General features: G+C 62.6%; 1 protein-coding gene across 1 annotated transcript; it reads left to right on the top strand.

The window, feature by feature from the left end:
• The first annotated feature begins 5,134 nt into the window (after positions 1 to 5,134).
• On the top strand, positions 5,135 to 14,846 carry SART1 (spliceosome associated factor 1, recruiter of U4/U6.U5 tri-snRNP). Its single transcript, XM_049835643.1, has 20 exons — positions 5,135 to 5,523; positions 6,203 to 6,257; positions 6,359 to 6,414; positions 6,505 to 6,631; positions 6,726 to 6,831; positions 7,979 to 8,056; positions 8,133 to 8,232; positions 8,753 to 8,892; positions 8,988 to 9,203; positions 9,674 to 9,795; positions 10,176 to 10,327; positions 10,439 to 10,569; positions 10,844 to 10,999; positions 11,289 to 11,399; positions 12,201 to 12,288; positions 12,721 to 12,811; positions 13,009 to 13,144; positions 13,228 to 13,317; positions 14,203 to 14,324; positions 14,716 to 14,846. Exons 1-20 carry the CDS (start codon positions 5,160 to 5,162, stop codon positions 14,732 to 14,734), a joined length of 2,460 nt encoding a protein of 819 aa, XP_049691600.1. The 5' UTR covers positions 5,135 to 5,159; the 3' UTR covers positions 14,735 to 14,846.
• Positions 14,847 to 14,904: the final 58 nt, after the last annotated feature.

Below are 14,904 nucleotides of genomic sequence, written 5' to 3'. Positions count from 1 at the left end.
ACCGGGGGGGTCGGCCCCCAGTGCCTCCAGGAAGGGTCCCAGCACCAGCCCTGCCCCGGAGGAATTCAGCAGCGCCAACAGCTTGGAGGAGTCCTGCAGGCGGGTGCCCCCCACCAGCACCCTAAAAATGGAGAGAGAGAAGGGACAGAAAGTCAGGGGGACCCATGAGTGCCCCCCCTCAACACCCTAAAATGGTGGGGGGAGGATCAGCAGGACCCAAGGGTGCCCCCCATCAGCACCCTGGGGGAGGGAAGAGTCAGAGGGGGATTTGGGAGGGTCCCATGAGTGCTCCCCCCTCACCCCCAACACCCTGGGGCGGGTGTCAATGAAACATGGCGGGGGGGGGGGGGGGGGGCAGCAAATTTGGGGGGATGCAAGGGGTGGGTGACACAGGGCAGGGGGGTGACACAGACCTGGGGATGCCGTCGGGCCTGTTCTGCTCCGTCAGGTTCCTCCACTCAGCCACCACTGAGGGCTGGGTGGGGGGGAAAGAGGGGGGTGTCACCCCACAGCACCCACCCCATGGCACCCCATAGTGCTCCACAGTCCTGTGCCAGAGACCCCCCCAGCCCCTCAAATCCCCCAGTCCTGCCCCACAGAGCCCCCCAGCCCCCCATTTCTGCCCCACAGAGACATCCCCCCAGCCCCCCCAAGTCCCCCAGTCCTGCCCCACAGACCCCCCAAGTTCTCCAGTCCTGCCCCACAGAGACGCCCCAGCCCCCCAAGTCCCCCAGTCCTGCCCCCCAGAGATCCCCCAGACCCCATTTCTGCCCCCCAGAGCCCCCCCAGCCCCACCTGCAGCTCCTCGATGCCGTCCAGGAAAAAGCCGGCGACGCCGCGCTCCAGCCACACGCTTAGCGCCCGCTGGGGGGCACGGGGGGGGGGGTTGGTGAGTGCTCTGCCCCACAGCGACCCACGGCACATGGCCCCCATCCACCCCACAGCCACCCTATGGGCCCCAGAGCTCCCCCCCCACCACCACCACCCTATAGGTGCTTCGTGACACCCCCCCCCAAGCCCTCCCCATAGTGGCTTCATACTGCCCCATAGCTGTCCCATAGCACACCCCAACCCCCCATTTCTGCCCCACAGCTGCCTGTAACACCCTGCAGCACCCCATAGCTGCCCCACAACCCCACATACCACCCCATAGCTGCCCCCCCACCCCATAACTGACCCGCTTCTTACACTATGGCCCCCCACAGCACCCCACAACCACCCCATAGCTGCCCCACACACCCCCCTCGCCGTAGGGTGCCCCACACACCTTGACCTTCTCATGGAATCCAGGGTCCTCGGCCACCTCTGGCCCGAACCAGGCTGCCTCCCCAGAATAGGTGGGGGTCAAATCCAGGATCACCTGCAGCCCTGGGGGGCAGAAAGAGGTGGGGGGGGTCAGGGCACCCCCAACTCCCCCTCCCCAGGCTCCCCCCACCCTGACATTTAGGACCCCCCCCGGGAGTGGTGTGCCCCCCAATTATTGCGGTGCTCCCCCCAGTCTTGCAGCACTGGGATCCCCCCCCCATTTCAGGGGATTCCACCCATTTTGTGGTGTTCCCCCACCACCTTACAACACTGTAATCACCCCCAATTTTGGGGTATTCTCCCCCATTATCAGAATCACCCAACTATACCCACCCAATTTTGAGATGCCCCCCAATTTTGGGGTACCCCCCTCTACCAATACCCCCCCAAACCTTCCAGCACTAAGAATCACCCCCAATTTCAGGAAATCCCCCCCCAGTCTGAGCTCACCCCAGTACCAAGCTCCCCCTCACTTTGGGAGTGCCCCTCACCCTTTTTTTTGGCTGTCTGCAGAAGATCAGCAAAGTCTTGGAGGGTACCCAGCAGCGGATCCAGTTGCTCCAGGGAGGAATTTTGGGGATCCACTGAGATTTGGCGGTGCAGCGGCCCCAACACCAGCCCCCGCATGTGCAGCCCCGCCACGTGATCCAGCCGCGCCGCCACGCCTGAGAGGGGGCAAAAATAAAGAGAGGAGAATGAACCCCAAATCTAATCCCCCTCGGTGTACCGTGAAATGGTGCAGGGGACCCCAAGGCCCCCACGAGTCCCCCTGGGACCCCAAACTCCCTCCAGGGACCCCAAAATCCTCAGGGTGCTACACAGACACACACACCCTGGCGTCCTGGGGGGGTCTGTACCCCAATTCTCCCTCCCTGTGTCCCCCAAAATCCTCCTGGGGACCCCAAACTCTCCTTAGTGGTTCCCCAACCCCCCCACCCTAAAATCTCCAGGGTCCCCAATATGGCCCCCCGTGATCCCCTACAGCACTGGGGGGGGGTCTGTACTCCAATTCCCCCCCCCCATGTCCCCCAAAATGTTTTTGGGGATCCCCCCCAGCAGCCTGTGTGTCCCCCCAGCTGCCCCCAGACCCCAACACCCCCCAGGAGCCATAAGACCCCCCCAGATGCCCCCCCCAAAAAATACCCCCCATGCCTGGGGGAACCAGGAAGCCCTAAACCCTTCTTCTGGGCCGGGGGGGTTCCCCCCAAACCAACCCAGGCCTCCCCCAAACCACCCCTGGGGTGGGGGGGAGCCCCCAAACATGCCCCCTCCCCAGGGGAGACCCTCAGCCTGGGGCAGGGGGGACACACACAGACTCCCACCTACCCCGCCCCCCCCCAAGAGCCAAAGGGCCCCCCCCCCCAAAGTGGGGGTGGGCCCCCAATGCTGAGTCACTGCCCCGCCCCATGGGTGATGAAACAGAGGCAACACGTGGGGGGGGGGGGGCACCCTTGGACGCTGGGGTCCCTTTTTGGGGACGGGGGGGGCTGTCACTAATAGGAGGGTCCCCAGCCCAGATGCCTGAGTGCCTTTTTTTGGGGGGGAGATTCATAACCTGGATGCTGGGGTCCCTTTTTTTTGGGGGGGGGGGGCCACTAATGGGGGGAGTCCTCACCCCAGATACCTGAGTCCTATTGGGGGGGGGTCACTAATAGGAGCTCCTTTTGGGGGGGGCATCACTAATAGGGGGGTCACCACCCCAGACACCTGTGTCCCTCGGGGACACCCTCCCCCCCTCCCCCAGGGGTCACCCAGTGCACCCCCCCCTCACCTTTCAAGTCCCCCGCAAAGGGACGCGGGGGGGCTCGATAAAGGCCCCCCAACTCCCACCAAGCACGGGGGGGCAGGGGTCGACAGCGGGGGGCCCGGGCGACGATGGCGGCAGCGGCCCCCAACATCCCCAACCAGCCGAGCCAGAAGAGGAAGAGGAGAAGAGCTCGAGCCTTCGCCCAGGGGGGGGCCCCTGCCGCCCGCAATAATTCTTCTTTCCCTAAACCCGTAAATTTACAACCCCCCGAAACGTCGGGCCCCCCCCCCAATTCTTCATCCGTTGGGATTTTCACCAAGCCGTTCTTTTCGCTGCCGGGGAGGGGGACAGGATCGGGCCCGGGGGGGGCACGGCCCCCCCTTTCTTCTTCTTTTTCATCCTCATCCTCCGCTTTCGCCGCCATCGGTTCTTTTTCAGCTTCAAGCGCCGACAGCTCCAGGTCGCGGGGGGAGGATTCCGTCTCTGCCTCCATGATCTGGGGGGGCACCCCAAAAAGATTTAAGGGGGGGAGGAGAAGGTGCTCCTGCAACCTCACCCCCCAGAGCACCCCAATACACTTTGGGGGGTCCTAAGGCCCCCCCCAAATCTTAGGACCCCCAAACCCTTATGGGGGTCTTGAGATTCCCCCCCACAGCCCAATATCTATGGGGAGCGCTAAGCCCCCCCCTCACAGCACCCCAATATCCTTAGGGGGGGCCCTGGGAGCCACCCTGCACCCCAAGACCCCCCGTGAGCACCCCAATATCCTTAGGGGGGGCCCTGGGATCCTCCCTACACCCCAAGATCCCCCCTGGGCACCCCAAAAACCTCAGGAGGACCTTGAGCCCCCCCAACATCCCAAGACCCCCCCCAGCACCCCAATATCCTTGGAGAGCCGAGAATCGCCCCCCACACACACCCCAAAACCTTCAATAGGGACCCTGAGCCCCCCCAATCTCCCGGAGGGGGCTGAGCTCTTCCCTGCCCCCCAAGAACTCCCCTGGGCATCCCAATACCCTTATGGGGGCCCCCAAGAGCCCCCCCCAATATCACCCAGCGCACCCCAATATCTTTAGGGGGTGCGCCCCCCCGGGCACCTCAATATCCTTATGGGGGTCTCAACCCCCCCCCCCCGTCCCCCCCAGACACCCCAAGAACCTTGTGGGGGTCCCCCAAACCCCTCCGGGTACACCAAACCCCCCCGATCACCCCCAAACCCCCCCTACGGGTCCCCACTACCTGCGCTCCGCTATCGCTGGCCCAGAGGGGGGGGGGCGGGGCGGGAGCGCCGGCTTTTATACTCTGGTCGGACCACGCCCACTCCCTCATGACCACGCCCCCAAACACGCCTCTCGCTCCGCCCCCGGCGCCGTGCAGGCGCCCGGCTTGGACGGATCAAAGGGCACGAGGCGGGGGGGGGGCGGGGGGCGGACCCCGGTCATAGGCCCCCGGGGATTTGGGGGGGAGGGGGAACAGCGGCCCCAGGGGAAAATTGGGGGACTACCCCCGCGCTACTTGGGGACCCGAGTCTGCGGGTGCCGGAGCTTGGGTGCCCTTGCCCTGCGGGATCGCGTCCGTGTGTCGTCGTCTCCTCCTCACCACTCCCCGGCAGCCATTTTGTTGTACCCCCAACGAGCCGCCATTTTGTTGCCCCCCAAGGGCACCGCCATTTTGTTGCCCCTCACGGGTGCCGCCATTTTGTTGTAGCCCCAGGGAGCCGCCATTTTGGCACACACCACACACACCTTGCCCCGATGGCCCTCACGGCGTCTCCTGACCGGGATCCCCGCCTCCCCGCAGCTTCGAGGACCGTACGTTCCCCGGTGGCCGCTCCCCAGGGGCTGTTCAGGCCGTTGGGGGGAGTATTTAAGGGTGCAACCCGGTACTCCCCCCCCTCCCCGCGGAATGGTTCGTCCCAGATAGCTTCCCTTTCCCATAGCGCCACCCCCCCTCAGAACCGGAAGCAACGCCTTAGCGACAGCCAATGAAAAACGCGTCTGACAGAAGCCACGCCCTATCTGGAAGTGGCAGGGGAGGTACTGAAGCGGTTGCCCTGGTGACGCTCCGGAAGCGAAACCTCGCTCCCGGAAGTGGCTGCCGTGCGGCCATGGGTTCCTCTAAGAAACACCGGGAGCGCGGCGGGACCGAAACGGCCGAGGAGGCTCCGGCGGCGGCGGGGACGGCTCCGGCGGGGGGGAGCAGCACGGTGGGGCGGCCCCGGGAGCACCGCAAACACCGGCACCGCGGCGGGGAGCGCCGGGGGAAGCGCAGCCGCTCCCGGGGGGAGCGAAGCGGCGGCGGCGGCAGCTCCGGTGGTGGCGGTGGTGGAGGCGGCGGAGGCGGCGGCTCCGGTTCTTCTTCCTCCCGCCGTGGTGGCACCGAGGAGCCGGGAAGAAGCGGCCATGGCCGGGGAGGAGCCGAGCCCGAGCGGCGTGGGAAGAGGGAACGGCGGGAGGAGCGGGAGGAGTCCGGTGAGGGACAGGGGGTGCTAGAGGGGGAGCTGGGGGGGGTCTGGGGGGCGCAGGGAGGGGCTTGTGGGGGTCTATGGGGTAGAGGGAGGTGGTTGTGGGGTGCTGGGGAGGTCTGAGGGTGCTGGGGGTGTCTATGGAGTGCAGGGAGGAAGTTGTGGGGTGTTGGGTCTGTGGGAGGGTCTATGGGGCGCAGGGAGAGGGTTGTGGGGTGTTGGGGGGGCTATGGGGCACAGGGAGGGGGCTGGGGGGGTCTATGGGGACAGAGAGGGGTTTGGGGGGTGCTGTGGGGGTCTATGGAGTCCAGGGAGGTGGCTGTGGGGTGCTGGGTAGTCTGTGGGGCGCAAGAAGGGTGCAGGGGGGGTTGTGGGGTGCTGGGGGGGTCTATGGGGTGCAGGGAGAGGGTTGTGAGGTGCTGGAGAGGGGTCTATGGGGCACCAGGGGGCTGGTTATGGGGTGTCGGGCTGTCAGGGGGTACATGGTGGGCCTTGGGGGTACAGTTTGGGTGGGAAAGCATCTAGAGAGGCTGGGGGGTGCTTACAGGGTGCTGGGGGTTCCTGGGGTTATATGGGGGGCGATTTGGGTGGGGGAACACCTGGGGGGGCTCTTGGGTGTTGGGGGGGAGCTGTTCACTCTCATTAGCTAACGATTCCCCATTAATTAACATTCCTTCCTCCCCTAGCTGCAGCCCCCAAGGCTGCCGTGGCCGAGTCGTCCCTCAGCGTGGAGGAAACCAAGTGAGCGAAACACCCACCCCACCCCACACTGGGTGACACTCCTTTGGGTGCCTCCCACCTACCAACCCCCAACTCACCCTATTTACCACCCCACCCCCCAGCAAACTCCGCGCCAAGCTGGGACTGAAGCCGCTGGAGACAACGACCATCAAGAAAGGTGAGTGGTGCCTGCTCTGTGATCCCCCTACACCCATTTTTGGGGCTACCCAGCACCCATTTCGGGGTGTGTGTGCGTGCCCTTCGACAGAAGCCGGGACCAAGGAGGACCCAGTGGCGGCTGACGTCATCAACCCGCTGGTGCAGCGGCAGCGGGAGGAGATCCGGGAGAAGTTGGCAGCTGCCAAGGAGAAACGTCTCCTCAACCAGAAATTAGGGTGAGGCACCCATGGGGGCTGGGGGGGGGCAGCACCCTTCACAAGAGGGGGATGACACCAAAATGTTTCTTTTTTCATTCAAAAATACTTCTAGGAAGATCAAAACGTTGGGGGAGGATGACCCATGGCTGGACGATGCAGCCGCCTGGATCGAGAGGAGTCGGAAGCTGCAGCAGGAGAAAGAGCTGGCGGAGAAGAGGGTGGGTGGGGGCACCCACGTGTCTGGGGCAGCCCCCCAACCTTGTCAGTTTGGGGGGTGACAACGCTCAAATACAATAATTTTAGTTTAAAAGGATTGAGTATGATAACATCACCCAAACTTTCGAGTGTTTTGGAACCACCTAAAAATTAACGTGGATTTTTACAGGTATTGCCACAAAGTCACTTAGAAACAGATGGTTTGGGGACATCAGGTTGTTTTCAGGAAGGTGCTTTGCTGCTTTTTGGGCAAAAATCAGGAGGTTTTTATCTGATTTGCACTTTCCCAGCGTGTTCTTGTCCTGTTGTCGTGGGATTGTTGGGTCATTTGGCCGCTGGTTGAGCTCCTCGGCCACCAAACCCCCCTCCACCCCTCAGCTCCCATCCGGAGAGCAGATCTCCGGTCCCTAATCAAGCCTGGTGGATTGACCTCATTAATTTTCCCGCTTCTAATCACCTAATGCCACAACCTGTGTAGATCTTTCTAGAAGGTTTCTCAACAGCATCACGAGCATTTTCTTGTTGACCATTGTTAACCAAAGTTGTTGTCAACTCTTCCCGCTCGTTAGTAGAAATATTGATTAGAATTAACCCTTGAGGGATACCAGAAGTGATTGGCCACCAGTCAGCTGTCCTTCTGTTCTCCACAACCTAACACACCACATTTCTGCTCATTCTATGCTTTGACAACTCATCCAGAAGAAAGCGTTAAGGGCTGCTATCACTAAACTCCCTCCAAATCCCATCTGCCACCTTCTCTTCACTGACTGGGTGGCTGATTTGCTCATAGAAGACCATCAAATTAATTAGAATGTATAGGAACCCCCCTTCACTATGGTTGATGGTCATATTGGCATTTAGATGTTCATCAACAAGACCTAGTTGATGTTTTTCATTGTTTTTTCCGATGCTGAGGTTGGATTGAAGATCTTGTGGTGCTTTGGGTTAGTCCTTATATCTTTAGAAACCAAAATAAGGTCAACGGGGATCTCCCGAGCACCCCAAAACCTTTGGTAGATGGTTAAGAAGGTGCTTCTTGGCCGTGCATTGGACTTCTGTTGGCCACGCGTTGGCTCCTCTGGTGCTCCGGGATGATCCTTGCGCTCCCAGTGGTCTTGGGAACATCCAACTGGTCTCTTGCCATTCCAGGCCAAGCTGCTGGAGGAGATGGACCAGGAGTTTGGTGTCAGCACTCTGGTAGAGGAGGAATTCATGAGGAGGAAGAGGGTGAGTTGGGGAACAGCTTGGGGACCCTTGGGAACAACCTGGTCTTCATCCTGACCCTCCCGCGTGTCCCCCCCAGGACCTTTACAGCTCACGGGACCTGCAGGGGCTGACAGTGGAGCATGACCTGGGGGCCTTCCGCGAGGGGGAGACCCTCGTCCTTACCCTCAAGGACAAAGGTGAGCGGGGGGGGGGACTCATCCTGGGGGGACAGGGAGGGGACACAAGGCCTGTGATGCCCCCAGGGGACATGAAGAAGGGAACATCACACACACCCCCCAGGGGAATGCAGGGAGGTGACATGGGGCTCGTGACCACCCCGAAGGGGACACGGGGCCTGTGACCCCCCACCCAAAGTGACAAAAGGAGGGGATGCGACACCTGGAGGGGACATGGTGCTACATCCACCCTTGGTGGGGACGTGGTGGCACCCGTGTCCTGCTGGTGCCCCTTGGCCCATCCCTACGTCCCCTTCACCTCATCCTGGTGTCCCCAAGTCCTGTTCCACTGGGGTCCTGGAGCCCTGTCCCCCCTTGCTGTCTCCGCACGCTGTCCCATATGGCCCCAGGTCCTTTCTCCCCCCTTTTTCCCCTGTGTCCCCGAGGGCTGGTTTCCCCCCCCCCCCCCCCCAACATGTCCCCAAGCCGTTTCTCCCCACCTTGGTGTCCCCAAGCCCTGTCACCCCCCTGATGTCCCCAGGGGTGCTGGAGGAGAGCGAGGACGTCCTGGTGAACGTCACCTTGGTGGCTGAGGAACAGGCGCAGGAGAACGCCGAGCTGCGCAAGAAGAAGCCTCCCTACATCCCCTACGAGGATGAGGACCCCGCTGCCGCCACCCAGGTGCGTCCCCTCCTTGTGTCCCCACGTGTCCCCTGCATGTCCCCCCTGCTGCAGGCACGTCATCCCGCGTTATCCCGTGTTTTCCTATGACGCAGGGCCCCAAGGAACACGTGGTGCTCCCCAAATACGCTGAGCCCCCCCAGCGTCCCTCCTTCCGCCTGGGCCCAGGGGGGACGCAGGGGACAATGGGGGGAGCCAGTGGTGGCCTTGGGGACCCCCGGCAGCAGTCCCCTGCCACCGGCCCTGCCCCCCAAAGCCTGGAGCTGCCCCCCCTCCGCCTGGCCCCCGAGTATCTGACACCCCAGGAGATGGTAAGTCCTTTTTTTTGGGGGGGGGATGTCTTGGGGGGTTTGGGGGTGATTTGAGTCTTTTTGGGGGGGTCTTGTAGGGGGTGGGTTGATATTTGAGGGGTTTGGGGTGATTTGAGTCCTTCTTGAGGGGGTCTTGGGACTGATTTGGGGTAATTTGTGTCTTTTGGGAGGGGCCTTGGGGGATTTCAGGGGGGTTATTTGAGCCCGTTTCGGGGTGACTTGAGGGGTTGGGGCAATTTGAGTTCTTTTTGGGGGGTCTTGTGGCTGATTTGGGGGGTTTGGGGTAATTTGCATCTTTTGGGGGGAGTCTTGGGGGATTGAGGTGGTTGGGGTTATTTGAGCCCTTTTGGGGGTCTTGGAGAGTTTGGGGGTGATTGGGGGGGGTTGGGGCCATTTGAGTCCTTTTTGGGGGAGTCTTGGGGCTGATTTTGGGGGGGTGGGGTAATTTGAGTCCATCCTTTCCCCTGCAGAGCGTGACTTTCCGGAAGACGCGGCGCCGGGTGCGGCGGCTCCGGCGGAAGGAGAAGCCCCTTCGTGCCGACGACCTCCTGCCCCTGGCCCCAGGGGACACCCGTGGGGACTTTGGCTCCAGGTGGGTGCTGCGGGGGGGGGCAGGGGCCACACATGGGTGCTGGGGGGGTGTCTTAGGGTGCTGGGGAGTGTTCTAGGGGGCACCCATGGGTGCTGACAGAGTCCTAGGGTGCTGGGGGGGTCCTAGAGAGGACCTATGGGTGCTTGGGGGTGGTCCTAGGGTGCTGAGGGAGGCCCTCAGGGGGCACCCATGGGTGTTGGGGGGTGTGCTGGGGTGTGTGCCAGGGAACATCTGTGGGTCCTGGGGGGATTCTTAGAGTGCTCGGGGGGGTCCCAGGGGTACCCATGGGTGCTGGGGAAGGCACCCAGAGGAAGGTTTGGATTTCGGGCTGGGTCTGGGGGTGCTGATGGCAACACCCAACCCCCCTTCTCCCCCCCCAGGTCACGAGGTCGAGGCCGTCGGGTGCAGGAGGATGAGGAAGGCGCAGAGGGAGAGGGGGAGCCTGAAGCACCCACCACCCCCCCGCCAGGTCCCCCCCCCCAGCTCCCTTCTGACGACACCCGCCTGGAAAGCATGGACATCAGCAGTGAGGGTGCGTCCGGGGCTGGGTTGGGGTGGGGGGGGCACCCATGGGTGGGGGCAGGGTGTGGGGTCCCAATCTAAGGGGTGCTCCCCCCATGTTGTTGTGTCGTCCCCCCCGCAGAGGAGACACAGGGTCCGTCCTCACCGCCGGCGCTGGAGGAGGACGAAGCGGAGCAGGAGCTGCAGCAGCAGCTGGAAAAGGGCCGGCGCCTGCGGCAGCTCCAGCAGCTGCGGGAGGCTGGGGGGGAGAAGGTGAGATCTGGGGTGGGGGGGTGCCAGGCTCTGGCCCCCTCCCCCGCCTCTGGCCCCCCCCCCCCCCCCCCCCCCCCCCCCCCCGCCTCTTCCAGCACCCATAGAGTCCTACGGACCCCCTGAGCCAGGGGACAGAGGAATCCAGGCATCTGGGTGCCCTCCCCAGCACCCACAGAACGCTGCAGCCCCAACAAATTAGGGGATCTCGGGGAGAACCCAGGTGTCTGGGTCCCACTGAGCCCCCCCTACTCTGTGTCATTCCTCCCCCCTCCAGGTGCTGGAGCTGGTGCGGGGGGCCGGGGGGACCCCGGGGCCAGACCCCCGGGCGGGGGCCATCGTCTTCAACGCCACCTCCGAGTTCTGCCGGACGCTGGGAGAGATCCCGACCTATGGGTTGGCCGGCAATCGGGAGGAGCAGGAAGAGCTGATGGTGAGGGGGGTGATATGGGGGGGCAAAATGGGGGAGATCCTCACCTACAGGGAGGCTGGCAACCAAGAGAAGATGATTGGGTTGGGGGGCACTGGGGGGGGTGATTTGGGGGGGCTGTGGAGTAGATATGGGGCTCTGGGGGCTGATTTGGGGGGCTGGTGGGGGCTGATGGGGGGCAGTGGATGCTTAGGGGGTGATATAGGGGGCAGGGGGAAGGTGGGGAGTACATTGGGGGTGCAGAGAATGCACCTGGGGGGGGCTCTTGTCACTGTGTGTGTGTTCCCCCCAGGCCCTGGAGCGGGCAGGGCGCCCCTCACCTCCGGGGGCCCCTGACTCGGAAGGGGAGGAGAACGTGGGCTGGAGCAGCGTCAACCTGGCCGAAGAGCGGCAGCACCAGGATGTGAGCACCCAAAAAACCCAGGGGGTATACCCCCAAAACCAGGGGCACCCCAGAACAGGGGACAGCCAAAAACAGGGGCACCCTAAAACAAGGAGAGCTCATCACCAGGGGCACCCCAAAAGCTGGGATACCTGGAACAGGGGCACGCTGAAACTGGGTCCACCCCAGAATTAGGGGCACCCTAAAGGTAGGACACCCCCAAACCAGAGCACCCCTGAAAATAGGGCGTACCCAAAAATAGGGCGTACCCAAAAATAGGGAATGCCCCAAAACTGGGGACACCCCAGAAAGGTATCACCCCAGAAAGGTATCACCCCAGAATTAGGGGCACCCTAAAAAAGGAGCAACCCACAGACACACCTCTGAAAATGAGAGTGCTGTAAAATGGGGGGCAGCCTAAAGCAGGGACACCCCAAAACTGGGACCACTGGGAGTAGGGGCACCCCAGGATTAGGTATGCCCCAAAACACAGGACACCCCAAAACCAGGGGGCTGGGGCCCCCGCAGACTGCAGCCCCCCAAAACCAGGGTCATCTCTGAATGCAGAGAAGGGACCCCCACTTAGCAGCATCACCCCAAACCTAAGAGGCTCCCCAAACCCCAAAAAGAGGCTCCCCAAACCCCAAAAAGAGGCTCCCCAAAACAGGGTGAAGACATCCCCCCCAGTGATGCTGCTTTGAAGTGTGGCTTTTGGGGGGTACCCTGGTGGGTTTTGGGGTCCCTTAAAGCCCTATGGTGGGTGCTGGGGGGTGTCCCCCAAAGTGGGGGTCTCTTTGAACACCCTTTTTGCTCCCCTTTCAGTTCTCAGCCTCCTCCACCACTATCCTTGACGAGGAGCCGATCGTTAACCGGGGCCTGGCCGCTGCCCTGCTGCTCTGCCAGAACAAAGGTGGGAGGCGGATGCCTGGGTCCCCCCGCCGGGGGCTGTTGGGGACCCTTCACCCCTATAGGGTGCTTTAGGGTCCCTGGGAGGGGCAGGGGTTGGGGTCCCCCAGGCCTGTTTCGGTTTAGTTTGTGCCCCAGGGGAGGCTACTGGGGTTCCCCTGGGGTTTTTTGGGGACTCTATAGGGTGGATTGGAGGCCCTACAGAAGGAGCCAGGGGAGGTTGGGGGGTCTATAGGGTGTTTTGGGGAGTTTATAAGGTGGATTAGGGACCATACAGGGTGGTTGGGGGGGCCCATACAAGGATCCAGGGTGGTTTGGGGTCTCTGCAGGGTGCTCTGGGGCCTCTGTAGGTCAATTTGGGCTGCTCCAGGGTGTCTATATAGGGTGCTCTGCCTCACCCCAGGGCCACCCCTGACTCCCTTTCCCCCCACCCCAGGGCTGCTGGAGACAACGGTGCAGAAGGTGGCGAGGGTGAAAGCCCCCAACAAGTCCCTGCCCTCAGCTGTCTACTGCATCGAGGACAAGATGTGGGTGATGTCACCCTTGTGTCACCCCCCCCCGGCACCCCCACAACTCCCCACTGGTGGCAAGCACAACCGGTGTGAGGAGCACAGGCGCTGCTGTGTCTCCTCCGTCTCCCTGGGTGCCCCAATCCTCATGTGTCCCCCATCCCCATTGTCCCCCTCGTCCCTGATGTCACCCTGTCCCCAATGTCACTGCGCAGGGCCATCGATGACAAGTACAGCCGGCGTGAGGAATACCGCGGCTTCACGCAGGACTTCAAGGAGAAAGAGGGCTACCGCCCCGACGTCAAGATCGAGTACGTGGACGAGACCGGCCGCAAGCTGACACCCAAGGAGGTGCGAGGATGGCGGTGACGCGGTTGGGGGGGGATGAACGTGTGTCCCCTGGCCCCCCTCACTGTCCCTTGTCTTGCCCCAAGGCGTTCCGGCAGCTCTCCCATCGCTTCCATGGCAAAGGCTCGGGGAAGATGAAGACAGAGCGGAGGATGAAGAAGTTAGATGAAGAGGCGGTGAGAGGCTTTTGGGGGGGTCCTGGGAGGCTTTTGGGGTCCCCCCGGCTCTATTTTGGGTGCTCAGCCCAATTTGGGGGTCCCCCAGGCTGCATTGTATGTTCTCAGTCCAATTTTGGGGTCCCTTTGGCCCTGTGGTAAGTTCTTAGCCCAATTTGGGGGTCCCCCAGCCCCATTGTAGGTCCTCAGCCCAATTTCAGGGTCCCCCCCGGCCCCATTGTGGGCCCTAAGCCCACTTTTGGGGTCCTTGGATCCTTTTAGGGTTCACCTGGCCCTATTTGGGGGTCCTTAGACACTTTTGGGGTCCCTCCCTGGCCCCATTGTGCATCCTCAGCCCAATTTTGGAGTCCCTCCACCATTTTGGGGTTCCTGGACCTTTTTGGGGTTCCTCAGGCCCAATGTGGGGGTCTTAGACACTTTTGGGGTCCCCCCTGGCCCTACTGTGGACCTTCAGCCTGATTTTGGGGTCCCCTTGACCCAATTTGGGACTTTCAGGCCAATTTTGGCATCCCCTGGACCATTTTTGGGGTCCCTCGACCCCTTTGAGTCCCCGTCATATCTTTTGGGGTCCCTCAAGCAGAGATGGGACCGTCAAATCCCCATTTTGGGGGTCCCCTGGTGTCACTTTGGGGGGATTCCCCCCACTTTGGGGTCTCCCCCCATTTTTGGGGTCCCCTTAGGTTTGGGGGTCTCCCCTCCCTCAGGGAGGGGGGTCCCCCCGAATTAGACCCCCCCCCGGCCGCACTGCTCAGGGCTTCCCCCACTCTTAGGATTGCGGGGGGGAGATTTTGGGGTGGGAGAGCCCTTATTTTTGGGGGTCCCCTATATTTGTGGGTCCCCCCTCTGGTTTTGGGGGGGTCTCACCCTAGTGTGGCTCCCCCCTAGCTGCTGAAGAAGATGAGTTCCAGTGACACCCCCCTGGGGACGGTGGCCCTGCTGCAGGAGAAGCAGAAGGCCCAGAAGACACCCTACATCGTCCTCAGCGGCAGCGGGAAGAGCATGAACGCGTGGGTGCTACTAGGAGGGGACTGGGAGTGCTGGTGGGAGACTGGGAGGGGCGGTAGGGGACACTAGGGAGGGACAGGGAGTGCTGGGAAGGGCACTGGGGGGATTGGGAGGGGCATTGGGAGTGCTGGGGGTCACTGGTGAGGCACTGGGAGTACTGCGAGGGGTGCTGGGGAGGACTGGGAATGCTGGGAGGGATACTGGGAGGATTGGGAGGGAGTACTGCGAGGGGTGCTGGGGAGGACTGGGAATGCTGGGAGGGATACTGGGAGGATTGGGAGGGACTGGGGGGAACTGGGGGCAGGGCAGGGAAGGGCAGTGGAAGGAGGCTGGGGAGCACTGGACGGCAACTGGGAGCACTGGGGTGTTGACCCTCTTTTCCCCCCCCCCCAGGAACACCATCACCAAGTGAGACAGCGCTGGGGGATGCCCCTATTCCCCCCCCCCCCCTGCCCCGTGTCCCCTCCCTCCTCAGTCCCACTGGGACAATAAAGGACCTGGGGACTATCACTGCGTGTCACCGCATGTCACCAGCACCAGGGGACGAGGGACAAAGCCCCCGCCCCGGTCCCCAAGCGTGGG

Source organism: Accipiter gentilis, chromosome 33, assembly GCF_929443795.1.
Source record: "Accipiter gentilis chromosome 33, bAccGen1.1, whole genome shotgun sequence".
Classification (NCBI taxonomy): domain Eukaryota; kingdom Metazoa; phylum Chordata; class Aves; order Accipitriformes; family Accipitridae; genus Astur; species Astur gentilis.
Note: the sequence above shows the minus strand (reverse complement) of the source record. Positions and strands in the feature narration are given on the sequence as shown.

Bases quoted from the DNA above. Each gene is read 5' to 3' on its own strand.
- SART1 (XM_049835643.1), top strand. From the start codon at position 5,160: ATGGGTTCCTCTAAGAAACACCGGGAGCGCGGCGGGACCGAAACGGCC. The intron at 6,832-7,978 runs GTGGGTGGGGGC...TTGCCATTCCAG, and splicing joins AAGAGCTGGCGGAGAAGAGG to GCCAAGCTGCTGGAGGAGAT. The intron at 8,057-8,132 runs GTGAGTTGGGGA...TGTCCCCCCCAG, and splicing joins AATTCATGAGGAGGAAGAGG to GACCTTTACAGCTCACGGGA.